The sequence below is a fragment of the Trachemys scripta genome, chromosome 2 (genome assembly GCF_013100865.1).
Source record: "Trachemys scripta elegans isolate TJP31775 chromosome 2, CAS_Tse_1.0, whole genome shotgun sequence".
Classification (NCBI taxonomy): Eukaryota; Metazoa; Chordata; order Testudines; family Emydidae; genus Trachemys; species Trachemys scripta.
Window position 1 is genome coordinate 248,326,201 of NC_048299.1, and position 13,935 is coordinate 248,340,135.

The window sequence follows — 13,935 nt, forward strand, 5'->3', positions numbered from 1 at the left end:
TCACTACCAGCACAGAGCAAAGAGGACTTAACTAGGTCTAGTCCTGTTTATTCTCCAATTCTCTATAAACTAAAACATAGAAATACAAATATGTAAATGCATTAGAGCAGGGACAACATATTATTCTGTGTTTTATACATCAACGTGAATTTCCAGGACTTTATGCCAACAAAAGAATAACAAGAACAATAATAATCAGCACCCTCTGGGTGTCCAGTATGATATCTCTACTATTTGTTTGTATTTTAGCTTAAGAACATTTCTTTACATATAAAATTATAAATTAAGTACTTAAACAGGAAGGTCTGTCATCTCTCTTTATAATACATTTATACAAGGGAATGTAGTAAATTTTGAAAACTATTTTAATGGAAAAATCTGACCTGTGATCTAATCCAGGTTAATAGCCGTTTTATTTGCTTTTCCACAAACGTTTTAATGACTAATTATTGTCTAAACTAGAATTATGGGGATGGAGTTTTATTCATGCAAATATAAGTCTATGTGTATGAACAAGTGGAATCACATTTACTTATGCATCTTTGCACCTGAAATATAAGGATTTAATGCTGCTTTAAATCCTAATGTACAATGCCACCATAGCTATAAACACCCACATGCACAAACATACCAGTATTACATTTTTGTTTGAGCAAAACAATGCTTTTTTATGCACACCCAGGTTTTGTGGGTTTGTTAGTAAAGATGGTGGAGGAACATAAAGACTAGGAACATGTTTTACAATCAGATACAGAAACCGCCTCTGCAGAAGAACTACATACCCTTTTCACCACACCAGTCTCACATGTGTTCTGTATATACTACATAACAATGATTGTGGTCAATAACTGGTGAAAGTAGGTCAAATTGACAGGCTAGTTTGACAAAAATAGAGACTAGCAGATTCAGTCCATATTCTTATCAGATATATGGAAGAATATGCATTGTGACTAATTAAAGTCAACATTATGGGACAGATAGTACAGAGTCCTATATGAGTGCTGAAGAGGGGGAGAAGGCACGAAAAGCCAATAATGATGCTAAAAATGTCCTGGGGCAGGATAAGGGTGAGCTATAGCCGTGTCGTCTCTCCACATGGGCAAGCACTGAGGGGGTGGGGGAACGTATACTACTCCTGTAAAAGAATGTAGCAAATACCATTGATTCAAGCATTCCCCCAGGGTTTTTGAAGTCTACGTGCTCCCCGTGAACAACCCCTCCTTACTTTCCATCACCAAGGCAGGCTGTATCTGAAAGACATTTAAGTAGTACAGGCGAGTCGCATCATACGCGCATTTAACTAACGCAAATTCAACTATACGCGCTCGGCAAAAAAAAAGAAAATCAACAAGATACCTGTAAATAGTGTGGGCGATTCCACCCAATGAGCATATGCCCCAGAGTGAACATGAGATGGGAGATGTGAATCTACTGTTCCCTCAGTTGGTCTCAGTTCCCGCATGCCTCTCATAGTGTGAGCATCTCGCTGCACTGAGTGTGATTCTAGTGTTTAAAGATATGTATTTTTCATACAACATGGCCCCTAAATGCAATCCAACTACTTCATCTGGTGCTCAACCAAAGAAAAAGCGTTCTGTTCCAATGCTGGAGGAAAAACTGGCTGTGTTGGACTTATTGAGAGATGGTATGTTGGTCTCCAATATGGCGCATAAATATGGCCACAACAAATCTAGCATCCGTGCCATCCATCAAGATTCAAGAGAGAGAAATTTGTCAAGCTGTGGCATCAAGTGCTCCAATAACTGCTAAAGTGACAAGCCAGGTGCATGATAAGACTTTAGTGAAGACTGAAAAGGCATTAAACTTATGGCTGGAAGACATGAACTGTAAACGTGTGCCTATGGATGGCAACACATTGCGAGAAAAGTCTCTTAGTCTCTACGCGCTGTTCAGACCTCCCGCCGAAGAGGGACAGCCTTCTGATGAGAAGGAATTCAAAGCCAGCCAAGGTTGGCTTAACAGTTTTAGGAACCACTTCAACCTCAAAAACGTGCAGACTACTGGTGAAGCTGCATCTGCCAATGAAGAGGCAGCAAAAGCCTACCCCGAACAATTAAAGAAAATCATAGAAGAAAAGGGCTATCTTCTGGAACAAGTTTTTAATGCTGACGAGACTGGGCTCTTCTGGAAAAAAATGCCCAACCGCACTTACATTTCGAAATCAGAAAGACAAGCCCCTGGCTTCAGAGCAGCTAAAGACTGTGTGACTGTGTTGTTTTGTGGCAATGCAGTTGGGCATTTAATAAATCAGGGCTTGCTCTGCAGGGCTGCAAATCCCCGGGCCCTAAAAGGCAAGAACAAAAATCTCCTGCCTGTGTTCTGGCAATCAAATAAAAAGGCTTGGGTGACGGCAGCATTATTTCTGGATTGGTTCCACAAGTGTTTCATTCCGGAGGTCAAGCGGTACCTCGAAGAGAAAGGACTTGACTTTAAAGTATTGTTGATCATAGACAATGCTCCTGGCCACCCTGCAGCACTCCAGTTTGCACATAACGACGTTGAAGTCATCTTTCTCCCCCCGCAATACCACCTCCATCCTCCAACCTCTTGACCAAGGCATAATTCGCTGTTTCAAGGCCACGAACACTAGGATTATGTTCTCATGGATACGTAGCGCTATGGATGCTGATCCCAATGTGATGGAGTGTTGGAAGTCTTTCAACATTGCTGATTGCATCACTTATATTAAACAGGCGATGGATGCAATCAAGCCTGAAACAGTCAATGCATGTTGGCGAAACCTATGGAAAGAATGTGTGAATGATTTTAAAGGTTTCCCAACCATTGACAAAGAAGTGAAACGCATTGTTCAGGTGGCTGGGCAAGTGGGTGGTGAATACTTCGTTGACATCCTTGAGGAAGAAATTAAAGAACTGAGAGCCATAGAGAAACATTGACTAACGAAGAGTTAGAGGAACTGATAAAATCATCTGCAGAAGATGAAGATTATGACGACGAACAGGAAGAGCCAGCAAGTTGGAATCTTCATAATTTTGCTGAAGTGTTCCAAGCAGCGAAACACTTGAATGATTTCATTTATGAATATGATCCCTCTATGGAACGAAGCCTCAAAAATCACACATAGTATTACGGACGATTTGAGACCGTATCAAGAAATGTTTGAGCAGCTCAAGAGACAACAGCGACAGTTGCCGATCACCATGTTTTTCAAGGAAAAACAACCAGCAGCAGTGAACCTACACAATCAACTTCTCGAGCTGAACCAGAGCCAACCACTTCGTCTATGACTCGCTCTCCATCACCCAAGTTTTCCGTCACCTCCGTCTCCTGGATCGACATTAAGCCCTGACAACCCCCTGTAATTACTCCCTGTAATTAAAAATACAGTACGGTAAAATTATATTTTGCATATGTACTCTTTATTATATATTTTACATTACTGTATACATTATACATTTATACATATTACTGTACAGCGTTGTATACACAAAACCATTTAAGTGATTTTCAAGGGCAATTTTGATTTTTGCCTTACACGCTGACTTTAGAACCTAACCCCCGCGTAAGATGCGACTCCACTGAATATGTACTACTTAGGTATCATGGTATGGGAGCAGTATAAGAAAATAGATCGGTAGGTAGACAGATACTTTAAAATAAAAATAATTGATATAATGCCTTGTGTCTAAAACCATAATAGAAAATGAAATAACCTGTTACAGGGTCTTAAATATCAATTTATGTTTAAATATTCCAAAAGATATTTTAGGAACATTATGGATAATTAATTTTTCATGTCCTGGTCTTTTTCAGCATCTTGCCATTTTCTGACTTAGCTAATTGTAGCATCACCAGGGCTGGTTGTGTACGCTGAATTAAGCCTACACTCCTATGGGAGAAATGTCCTCAGTTAGGAAAAGGGGTTTTTGTTTTTTGGTGGTGAAAAAGCTTTTGAATGAGACATTCTTAATAAGAACTTGATTAAGACATAATTTTTCATATTTAAAATTCTGTAAAGAGGTGGAGATTGGTTCTTTCTTTCTGGCTGCTGCAAAAATTGTAGGGCTAGGGAGTGAGCATTTCAAAACCCTCTCTGAAGAGCAGATTCTCTATGAGTACTAGTCCTCACTTCAGGTTCCCAAGGGATAATAGGTACATTATCTGGACTTCAGATTATGAAAACAGTCACTTTAAAGGAACAGTGTAAATAACTAGTACTTATGTATTTACAAAATACTTTAAATATTGTATTCTCCTATTTATTGTATTTAATATCATATTTTAATAGTATAAAGCACTACCATCTAATAAATGAACAATGCACAGTGAATTTCATTATCCTTCCAAGTTACAATGTATCGGTATATTTTATTGATAATATTTTAGCAGCAGTTTATTATATGGGTTGGAGAAAGCCAGTAATCTGCTTGACTTCCTCAGAAGGAGGACTATCAAGCTGACGACTGTGATGTAGCATATTGTATCCCTGTACTTTATCAGAATGGGAATCTGGCAAATAGTTGTGTAAAATATGCTATGGTACTGCAATGGTCTCCTTCAATGGATGTGTCTGTCTGATTAATGCCCAATCACTTATTAGAAACATAACAAGTGAGAAACACACAGATTTAGACAAAAAAAACAGTTCCAAAGATATTTCTTTTTCTGTATTTCTGATCAAATTGGCCTGCATGTCTAGGATAGGCTTTTACAATGTCAGTGTGCACTATGTTTTTACTGATATGGGAACATGATTTTGAAAATCTGCAAAATCTATTTCATGTCACTTTCTAATGGAATAGTAGCTTGCAGTATACTCCATCTTGATAAAAATAAGATATAATGGTGTGGCATTCTCCTGGCAGATAAACAAAGCCTTGTGAGGTGAAAGACAGTTTAGTTTTTAGGCGGGCTTTAGTCATGAGTCTCTCCTGAGACTTGCAAATCATGCTGCATTGCACTATATTATATGTAGTTAGTTTCTGATGAGGGCCTGTTACAGAGTAAGGTGAAACTGCCAAAATGAGATTCCTGAAATGAAAGACTAGTGCCTGATCTATGACTTTGTCCATGCTTCTGAACAGTGTTACTGGAAAAAAAAAGTCATCTTGATAAGACTGGTACTGAACTGGAAAAATCTAGTTTTATCCACTCTGGCCTTCAGAAATGGAAATAGACATCTGAACAGTTAGTGCTCTGATCTGAGTGAAAACACAGTCACTCACTAGAAAGATCGTGTAGCAAGAAAGTATATTGTCTCATATTTGTATTTTTGTTTCTGCCATGCTTTCAGTCATTGTCTCACACTACCTCGCTCTCGATATACTCAGTCCTTTGACCACCACCACAGAGATGCCAGGTATATATTTTCCTCTGTGTGAATAAATGCATGTACCTGTGTGTACCTACATTGTATAGTGGTAGAAGATAAAATTCCGAAGAACTGTGCTTAGTATCCATATAAATAACATATTTTTAGAAAAAATTGATGTCTGGATTATTAGTTGGCAGACAATTGGATAGGATAATGTTTTTATAAGATGTATTTTTTAAATTTTCAGCCCCCAAAGTCTATAATTGGTACCACATAAAAATGAAACTACATTTTTACAGTTGCAGTGGTCTCTCTTCAATAAAGTTATTAAAGACAACTATTTAAAATCAATCAACATAAACACTCAATGGAAATATATCTGCCACATACAGTATTTAAACTGTATAACCCTTTTCACTCTAGGGTTACAACAGACAAATCCTACGTGTGATAATTATACTTTTATATTCTCACTTGCATGTTAATTTATCTTACATATTTTTATTTCCAGTAATTTTTCTAAGTTGACCAATGCTTTGTTTCTCATTTCAATTTGTATAAGCTGAGTTCCATTTCCGATGATTACCTCATTTGCTGAAAGTTCCTGCTTTTCATGTTTGTTTGTCATTCATCTTTGTGTTGCTTTTCATTGTGTCACCCTTTGTTTTGGCAGCAAGGATCACAAAATGTATCCTCTCTTTTGTGAAGATGCAATCAGATTACTCCGTTCCCATAAGATGTGTCGTACTTATTCTGAGGGTGCTTACTATGATCTTGAGAGGTATAATTGTTGTGGAGTATATATTTATTCTCTCATTTATACTTAGGTAGACAGTAATCCATTCAGGTTCAGAACTAAACAATGTATGTCTTTCAGCAGTACATTTATACAATAAAGATACTGTACAATATACTGTTATTATTTGGCAAATATGTTAATCTAAGATTTATTACATAGAAGTATATTTATATCTTTAAATACTAAGAAAAACTGAATGGTTTGCTAAAAGAAACAGCCATATTTACAAAACAGCGTGTATTAATAAATATAAGGGGTTTTTAATAGCTCATAATTTTTTGTTGGGATTTTTAAAAGTGTTTATTGCTGTCCTAACTCTGCTCCCATTGTAGACAAAGGTTAAATTCTTGAAAATCCTTTGTTTGTTTGAAAAATTCTGGCAGAGATTCTTTTTAATATTTGTAAAGTATGTATTTATTATCTATTCATTTTAATTATAGGTATTTCTAATTCTCATTCAATAGTTTCTGAGTACCTCACATGCATTAATTAATTTAGTTTCATAACACCCATCTGTAGCAGGGACCATTATTCATTCTGTTTTATGGATGGCAAAGATGGCAGAAAGAAGTTTAGCCCATAGTAGCTAATTTATTATTTAGCCAATATCAGTGAATATAAAATATTACATGTGGAATATAGTTGCCTCTAAGGCTTGTCTACATGGGGAAATAGCCCGACATAGCTAGTGCATTTGGAAGTGGATTAAGCTAAACTGCAAAAAAAAAAAAGGGCACTCTTTGTGCAGAATAAGAGTTGACACGGGGATTTTATGCAGAATAGCTATTACACTTTAAATTCACATAGCATATTTTGCACTACCTTGTAGTAAGTAACAAGAAGTGCTAGTATGGTGCTGCATTTGGAACGGATTGTTAGTGTACAGTTCTTTCTACAAAACACTAAATGTAAGAAAAATGTCTGAATGGTTTTGTGGGAATGCTACACTATGAAGATATCACTCCAACATGCTATGAAATTATTAAGGCCAGATTCTAATCTCATTTAGTATACTTAATGGTAGATATTGCCATTTCTTTAAAGGAGGAGCTGAGAGGTAGCTGTTCTGCACTTGTCCATTGCAGGAACTGAAAAATTTCTCCTACACTCGCTCATGGTTGCCATCTTGGTCTCACTCAATCAGAAGGACAAATCCTCATAGCATTTGTAAAACTTTGTTTTGTATTAAAACAGTATAAAATCCCTTTATTAGCTGTAGAACTGGCTTCACAGATAAAAACAAAAATAAAATGGTAAACAGAATTTTTACAGTCCCACAGAACTCTTCAAATCCCAAAGGTACCTTGTTCAAATATTCCTTCTCATACATTTCCTTGGCATGACAATTCCTCTCAGGACTCTTCCATGTCAGGACAGCTTGACAAGCTCTGCCTGCCTGCCTGCCTGATGATGTAAAGTTTAATTGGCTAGTGATGGGACAATAGATGGGGAGAACTCTGAGTTACTGCAGAGAATTCTTTCCAAGGTGTTGGCTGGTGGGTCTTGCCCACATGCTCAGGATCTAACTGATCACTATATTTGGGGTTGGGAAGGAATTTCCCCCAGATCAGATTGCAGAGACCCTGGCGGGGGGGGGGGGGGTTGCCTTCCTCTGCAGCATGGGGCACAGGTCACTTGCAGGTTTAAACTAGTGGAAAAGGTGGATTATCTGTAACTTTATGTCTTTAAATCATGATTTGAGGAGTTCAGTAACTTATCCAGAGGTTATGGCTCTATTACAGGAGTGGGTGGGAGTGGTTCTGTGACCTAAAATGTGCAGGAGGTGAGACTAGATGATCACGATGGTCCCTTCTGGCTTTAAAGTCTATGAGTTATGAGACTGAACACCCTGAAATGCTGTTACCCAGGAAGCTACCTACAGTAGAGTTTGGCTATTCTAAACTGAATGATTAATAAATCATCACCATAGATTTTGTTGTTTTTGTGGCTTGTGCCACCTTCCCCAAGTGAATTAACAGTAGGTTAATTCTGCCATAACTGCGCAGACAGACTTCTCAAGGCAATGCTGCATGCGTTCACGTCACACTCCCTGTCAGTGCCCGGCCCTGACTGGGGAAGCTAATGATCCAACCAGTGGACCAAATTCAGTGATGAATCCTGGTCACCTGCCATCTGAGGCACGTTGCACACATGCTAAGAAGAAAGTTTCCTAACACTTTCTATTACAAGATTCTGTTTTCAGGTGGTTATAACTTTGCCAAACCTCAATCATTTGGGCTAAAACTTTCCATGATGATTGTTAGCCTCAGGCAGATTATATTATTAATATATACAATGGTTCATTTGTCTCCAAAAACACTGCATCAAGTATGGCCCTGCCAGGGCTGCAAGCCTACTCCTCCTGGCTACCACCAGCCACTGTGGCATGGACAACTGGAACTCAGAGCAGAGGAGACTGTCCCTCTCTGTCATCACAACAATGCACCACAGTATGAACTCTGTCCCCACTTTAACTGGATCACTTTACCATTTTACCAACCTATGGTATCCAAACCAAACCAATTACTACAGCAGGCATTCACAACTCCTTGTGTAAGTGCAGGGTGGAGGAGTTAATCTGGTGAAGGGGTGTGTGCAGAAGCATGAAAGGGGGACAGAGTTTAAGTTATGGTGTCTTGTCTGTGGTGTACAGTACTTGTGATAATGATAAGACTTGCACTTGTAGGTGCAAGAGCAAAAGATATGTATTGTTAAGTTGCTTAAATTTTCAGTTAGGTTGGTATATTAGCTGTTATTGGTGGGTCTACGAGTCAAAGCAAGTAGAGCAGGTCATTCTTTGCACAGAAATGTTCTTGGGGATCATTGTCCTGACAGAAAAAAGTCCTGTATTCTGTTTCTAGGGAGCGTGACACTAATAAAGCAATTTCACTGTGCAACTAAATATCTGCTCTTGCTCAGGAACAAAACAGAATATGTATTAATATAAATGGCAATATGCCCTGTACATCTGAGATTAGAATCTGACTCCTCCATGAAAATTTTGAACGATCATGAATTTTTAATATAGCTACTTTATTTCCTTTATAATGTTTTCTTCCTTTAATAGTGTTTGTGTGTGTGTGTATAAAAATAGCTATTACTTACAGATTATTTTGCCTAATATGAGGACTATGGTTCCTTTTTTAAAAATTTTTTGGATTTATATGCATATTTTTATCAGGGAATTTTGGTAAAGCTCCTAGAGAACATAAAGTGGGTTAATCAGAGTTTAGAGAGATTTATACAGCAGAGTATGTAAGCTGTTACAAGTAGGGTTTTTTTAACCTCAGAGCATTGAGCAGTCCTTCTTGAAACTAAATTAGCCACATTTTGTACTTTGGATTCTTCATAGGAATTGTGGGTTATTGTGCCCTGTTATATCTTGATAAAGTCTTTTAGTATTCTTCCCCATTGTTGCATTTTACGTCCTCCCATTGCAATTTACTCACTAGATTTCTTAATTTCTCAAATCTGCTGTGCTGATTATCTAATTAGGTGTTGTACTTCTGTAGCCTTTGAACTCGTTGATTATTATGGTGTATGCACATAATTAACGGCCAATGGTACTAAGCTTCCTCATTATTCCCACATTCCCTATTAGTTCCCCCTTAATCATAAACAGATGATCCAGATGCATTCTTCTCTGCTTGAATCTTCTATTTTACTTGTTAGCCTAAAGCAATCTTGTTCATTAAATCCTCCACAGCTATATTTTAAAGGGCTCCCTTACAGCCTTTCAGACTCAGGTGAAACTTTTGCATTGAAGTTATGTTGCTTTATAGGTATGATTCTGGCATTTAATATGAAGAAATAGTGCTTTTTGTAGTTTAGATCAACATGTAAACAAGTTAAGCCATTAAAGCCACTGGAGCTACGGTGATGTATAACAGATGAGGATCTGGCTCCAGATCTTCTGAATCACAGACTTGTGATTCAAGAAGACAGAGACAATTCAACCAAATCGTTGCATATGTAAAGCATTTCTTGAAATCATGAAAAGAAATTAGCCAATTAAAATAGCTATCTTAATTCATCAGTTAATTTTTACATAATAAAAAAACAGTTACCCTGGTTCGTCTGAGTCTGGTTTCAAACTGTGGGCCAGATCTTCAGATGGTATAAATCAACATAACTGAAGAATGGAGCTATACCAATTTATACTAGCTCAGGATCTCACTCTGAGAGTTCTCATTTTAGCACCTGTGCTAGTCACCTAAATGAGAAAAATTTTGAACAGTAATGACAGAACATGAAAGTGTGTATATGTATAACTGAAAACCCATATGTGAATTGTGGGATAGTTTGAAACTTTGCTCAAAGCCCTGAGTAGTTGTAACAAACTTCAGCTGGAGTCAGAAAAGAAATCTAGTAAAGCAAAAATAGCCCTGTGCAGGCTTAATTCAACTATCAAAATGGCCTATTGAGGTTCAGAGTGCCTTCAGATTTAAGGAATGTTTCGATCTCTTCAATCCAAGTGGCATGTATCTATCTATGTTGACATTCCAGTTATGAGAATCATCTCACCAAGTTTTAGTTAAATCTAATAGATTATAGTCTCCATAATTTCTCCTATTTTTTCTTGTTTTTCTTCCATATTCTGACAGGATATCAAGCATTATTTTATAACATATTTTGTACTGACATACAGGAAAAGGCAGGCAATCCTGTTTTTTTCTGGCCCAAAGATATCTTGTAGCATATTTCTCACTATGGACTCATTAGTCAGCATTACTTGCTGCTTCTCTCTGTTTGATGGTTGCCTGCAGTGCTTGCTGTTAATCATTCAGGGCCAGCTACTTACCTCCCATGGGCTATCCTCATTGGAATCTTCTTCTTTCTTGTCAATTAGACTAGTCATTGATGATATCAGTTTGAGATGGCTGCCTGCGTGTTCCTCTTTTGCTCTTCCTTTAGCTTCTAGTCTTTCTAGATGTTGTATTCTTCAGCCTTCCTTTATATCATGTCTCCATTCCATACAGGTTTTCAGCTTTTCACAACTCTTCTGATAATCATTTCATTTGATCTCTAACCATTTCAGCTTTCTTTATGTCTTTCAGTGACTTAGCTGCCATTTGAGTCCACCTGTGTCTCCAGAGTAAAAATCTACTTGTACTTCATGCATAGCTCTCATGATCTTTGTTCACAAACAAAAAAGGAACCTATGCCACATCAAACTGTCTTAGATCTTTCAATAGCCATTCTTTATGGCAGTTTGCTATTACTACAGGTTGTCTTTTGTTTGGAACCCATTAATACCAGGATACTCATGTATGCCCAAAGTGGGCATTCACCCATGAAAGCTTATGCTCCAATACATCGGTTAGTCTTTAAGGTGCTTCAGGACTCTTTGTTGTTTTTTACAGATCCAGACTAACACGGCTACCCCTCTGATGTCTGTTAATTCATGAACTCCTGGTTTCCAACTTGTAGTTGACCTCTTTTAATGTAATAGCCCAGATGGTTGCACTAGTTGGTACCCAGCCCAGTTTACCACACAGTACCTAATTTCTACTCAGATCAAAGTCAGCTGGCCTTTCAGAGCTTTACTTGCCCTTTTATAAACACTTGGGAAATCATTCAGCTGCTTTCCTCCTCCATTTCTTTCCTTATTCACAAACTCAATACAATGATTTTGGTTCAGATCACAGTTCACACTTCCACAGTCACTCCGTTTAAATAGACTCAGAAGAACTCAAAAGTATAGCATAATGGTCTCAACATTTTTATTACAAATTCATTTTAAAAGGAAAACATTTTGTGTATCTAGTCTAGCTGTGCCAATATTCACTAGTCACACTCATATCAAACTTGAGTTTTGGGTGGACTCTTTTGAATGCTTCCCTTCTCATCTGGCATCTCAAAGCCCAGCTTCATCACTTAAGAGACCATATTTTTTATTCTTTTAATATGCCTTCATGACCCTTTTATTTTCATCCTTTTTGTTTACATTGAAGGGATTGTGCTTGGAGAACAATGGAAGCTGATTTATGCATTTAGGTGCAGGAGATGTATTTCTCATCCATTCAGCTATTTTATTGCCCCACTTTACAGTAAGGAAATGAACTTTTGATTTCTGTTAGCAATCATGGAATTTCACAACATCCATATCTTATTTTTGCTGAAATACTCACCTGCTTAAACCCCACTTACATGCTGACATGACTGAGCTGATAGGAAAAATCTTTGTATAGCTCACAAGGCCTGAATACATTATTAATCATGGCTGAATACTAATTGAATGTGAAAAAAATTAAATTAATTTGCCTTGAATATTTATGTTTTTAGTAGCTATTGCTGTCCAGGAAGTGGACTAGCATACTGTATGTACATCATCTCTATGATACAAGGAAAAACACTCAATTATAAGGCACTATTAAAATGTCTAAAATATCTGTGCTATTTATTTCATATTCAGGAGGACTAGGCAGGAGAGAAGAGTGCCTAATACATATTATGACGACACTACCCATACTCCTGAAAGGTATTTTCATTTATATAGTAGAAATAGATAAGTTTTAGTAATATAACATTTTGTGAGCAGTGTACTGTAGAATTATGAATTGGCCAAGAATCATTATACTGAGATTTGCAATGCATTTCATGGAGTATTTGTTTACATTTGGAGCAATCAGGCTTCATGGTTTGAAAAGTTAAATGTTATTTTAGCACTACATGAACTACTTTCTGTATTTTAAGTACAAATGTTACCTGGAAACATGTTTATTGGTAGGGAGGAGTGGGGGAAAATACCAACAATGTAGGTGAGTTAGGTGGTTTCCCCCTTAATTTCAATATGCCTCACATAGCTAGGATTTTCAAGTAATTTTATTGTTAAAAGGGCAGTGTAGTTTTCTCAGTTGTATTATTTTAAGGCTCTGATCTAGCAAAGTGCTTAAGCATATGCTTAACTTTAAGCATGCAAGTAGTTGCATTGATTTCAGTGTGATTAAGCACATGCTTGAGTTCTTTGCTGAACTGAAGACTAAGTCACTATTGTCCCTCCAAAATTTAGGAGGGACATCTGAAAATTTGCACAATTCTGAGACTACATCTAGTCAGCTCAAAAGTGGGAGAAGAGTTGAGAGAATTGGTAACTCATTAACAACAAGCTATTTATTTAGTCTACATTCAAACATCATACACAAATACAATCATATTTATATCCCTTTGTAAAATTTAGATTCGCATTTATAGATTACAATTGTCTATAGTAAAAGACCTCTATACTATTTTTAAATAGAGGTTTGATGTTTTATTGATATAGTTATTACAATATAATTAATCCAAACAATTAATTTTCTAAAATCAAGATGGTCTTGATCATTTCATAAACAGCCACTATGACAACTTTATAATTAATACAGCACTGATTTAGTTTTAAATGCTGTTATTAATAAAAATAAAGACACAAAAAGACACTTCTCTTCCTAAAATTATTATATCATAAATAATTAAAAATAAATGTAAGCATAATCATCATAATAATGTAAATTACCTATTAGGCAAGGTCATTGAGTTAGAATGGAATATGAACCATTCCAAGGCCAATGAGTCATAATGCAGAAAACAGGAGTTGACTGTATTTTATGTATGTATTGCAATTTTTAACAATGGTCTTATCCACTGCTCTGGATGCATCTACATCCAGTCCAAAACACCCGAGATAGAAAAAATAAAACAACTAAAAATCAAACCAACTCAGTTGCACCAAACCCCTGAGATCAAGCCACAATTAGAACTTTACCACACTCTAACCCATCAGCTTACTCCTATCCCTAAGGAAAAGGCTGAGGGAACAAATGGGCTTTTCAGTATGATCCGGAAGTAAACAAATTATCAG

The 13,935-nt window shown here is 37.0% G+C and overlaps 1 protein-coding gene across 18 annotated transcripts in view; it reads left to right on the plus strand.

Annotated features, from left to right (window-relative positions):
* RIMS2 (regulating synaptic membrane exocytosis 2) overlaps positions 1 to 13,935 on the plus strand; it is a 767,247-nt gene that overhangs the window by 544,416 nt on the left and 208,896 nt on the right. For 8 of the 18 annotated variants that reach the window (XM_034763436.1, XM_034763437.1, XM_034763438.1 and 5 more), the window contains one exon: positions 12,511 to 12,576. The exons of the other annotated variants lie outside the window; for them this stretch is intronic. In XM_034763436.1, the coding sequence (XP_034619327.1) occupies positions 12,511 to 12,576 (66 nt within the window). The remainder of the gene's footprint in view (positions 1 to 12,510; positions 12,577 to 13,935) is intronic. 18 annotated transcript variants of the gene reach the window in all.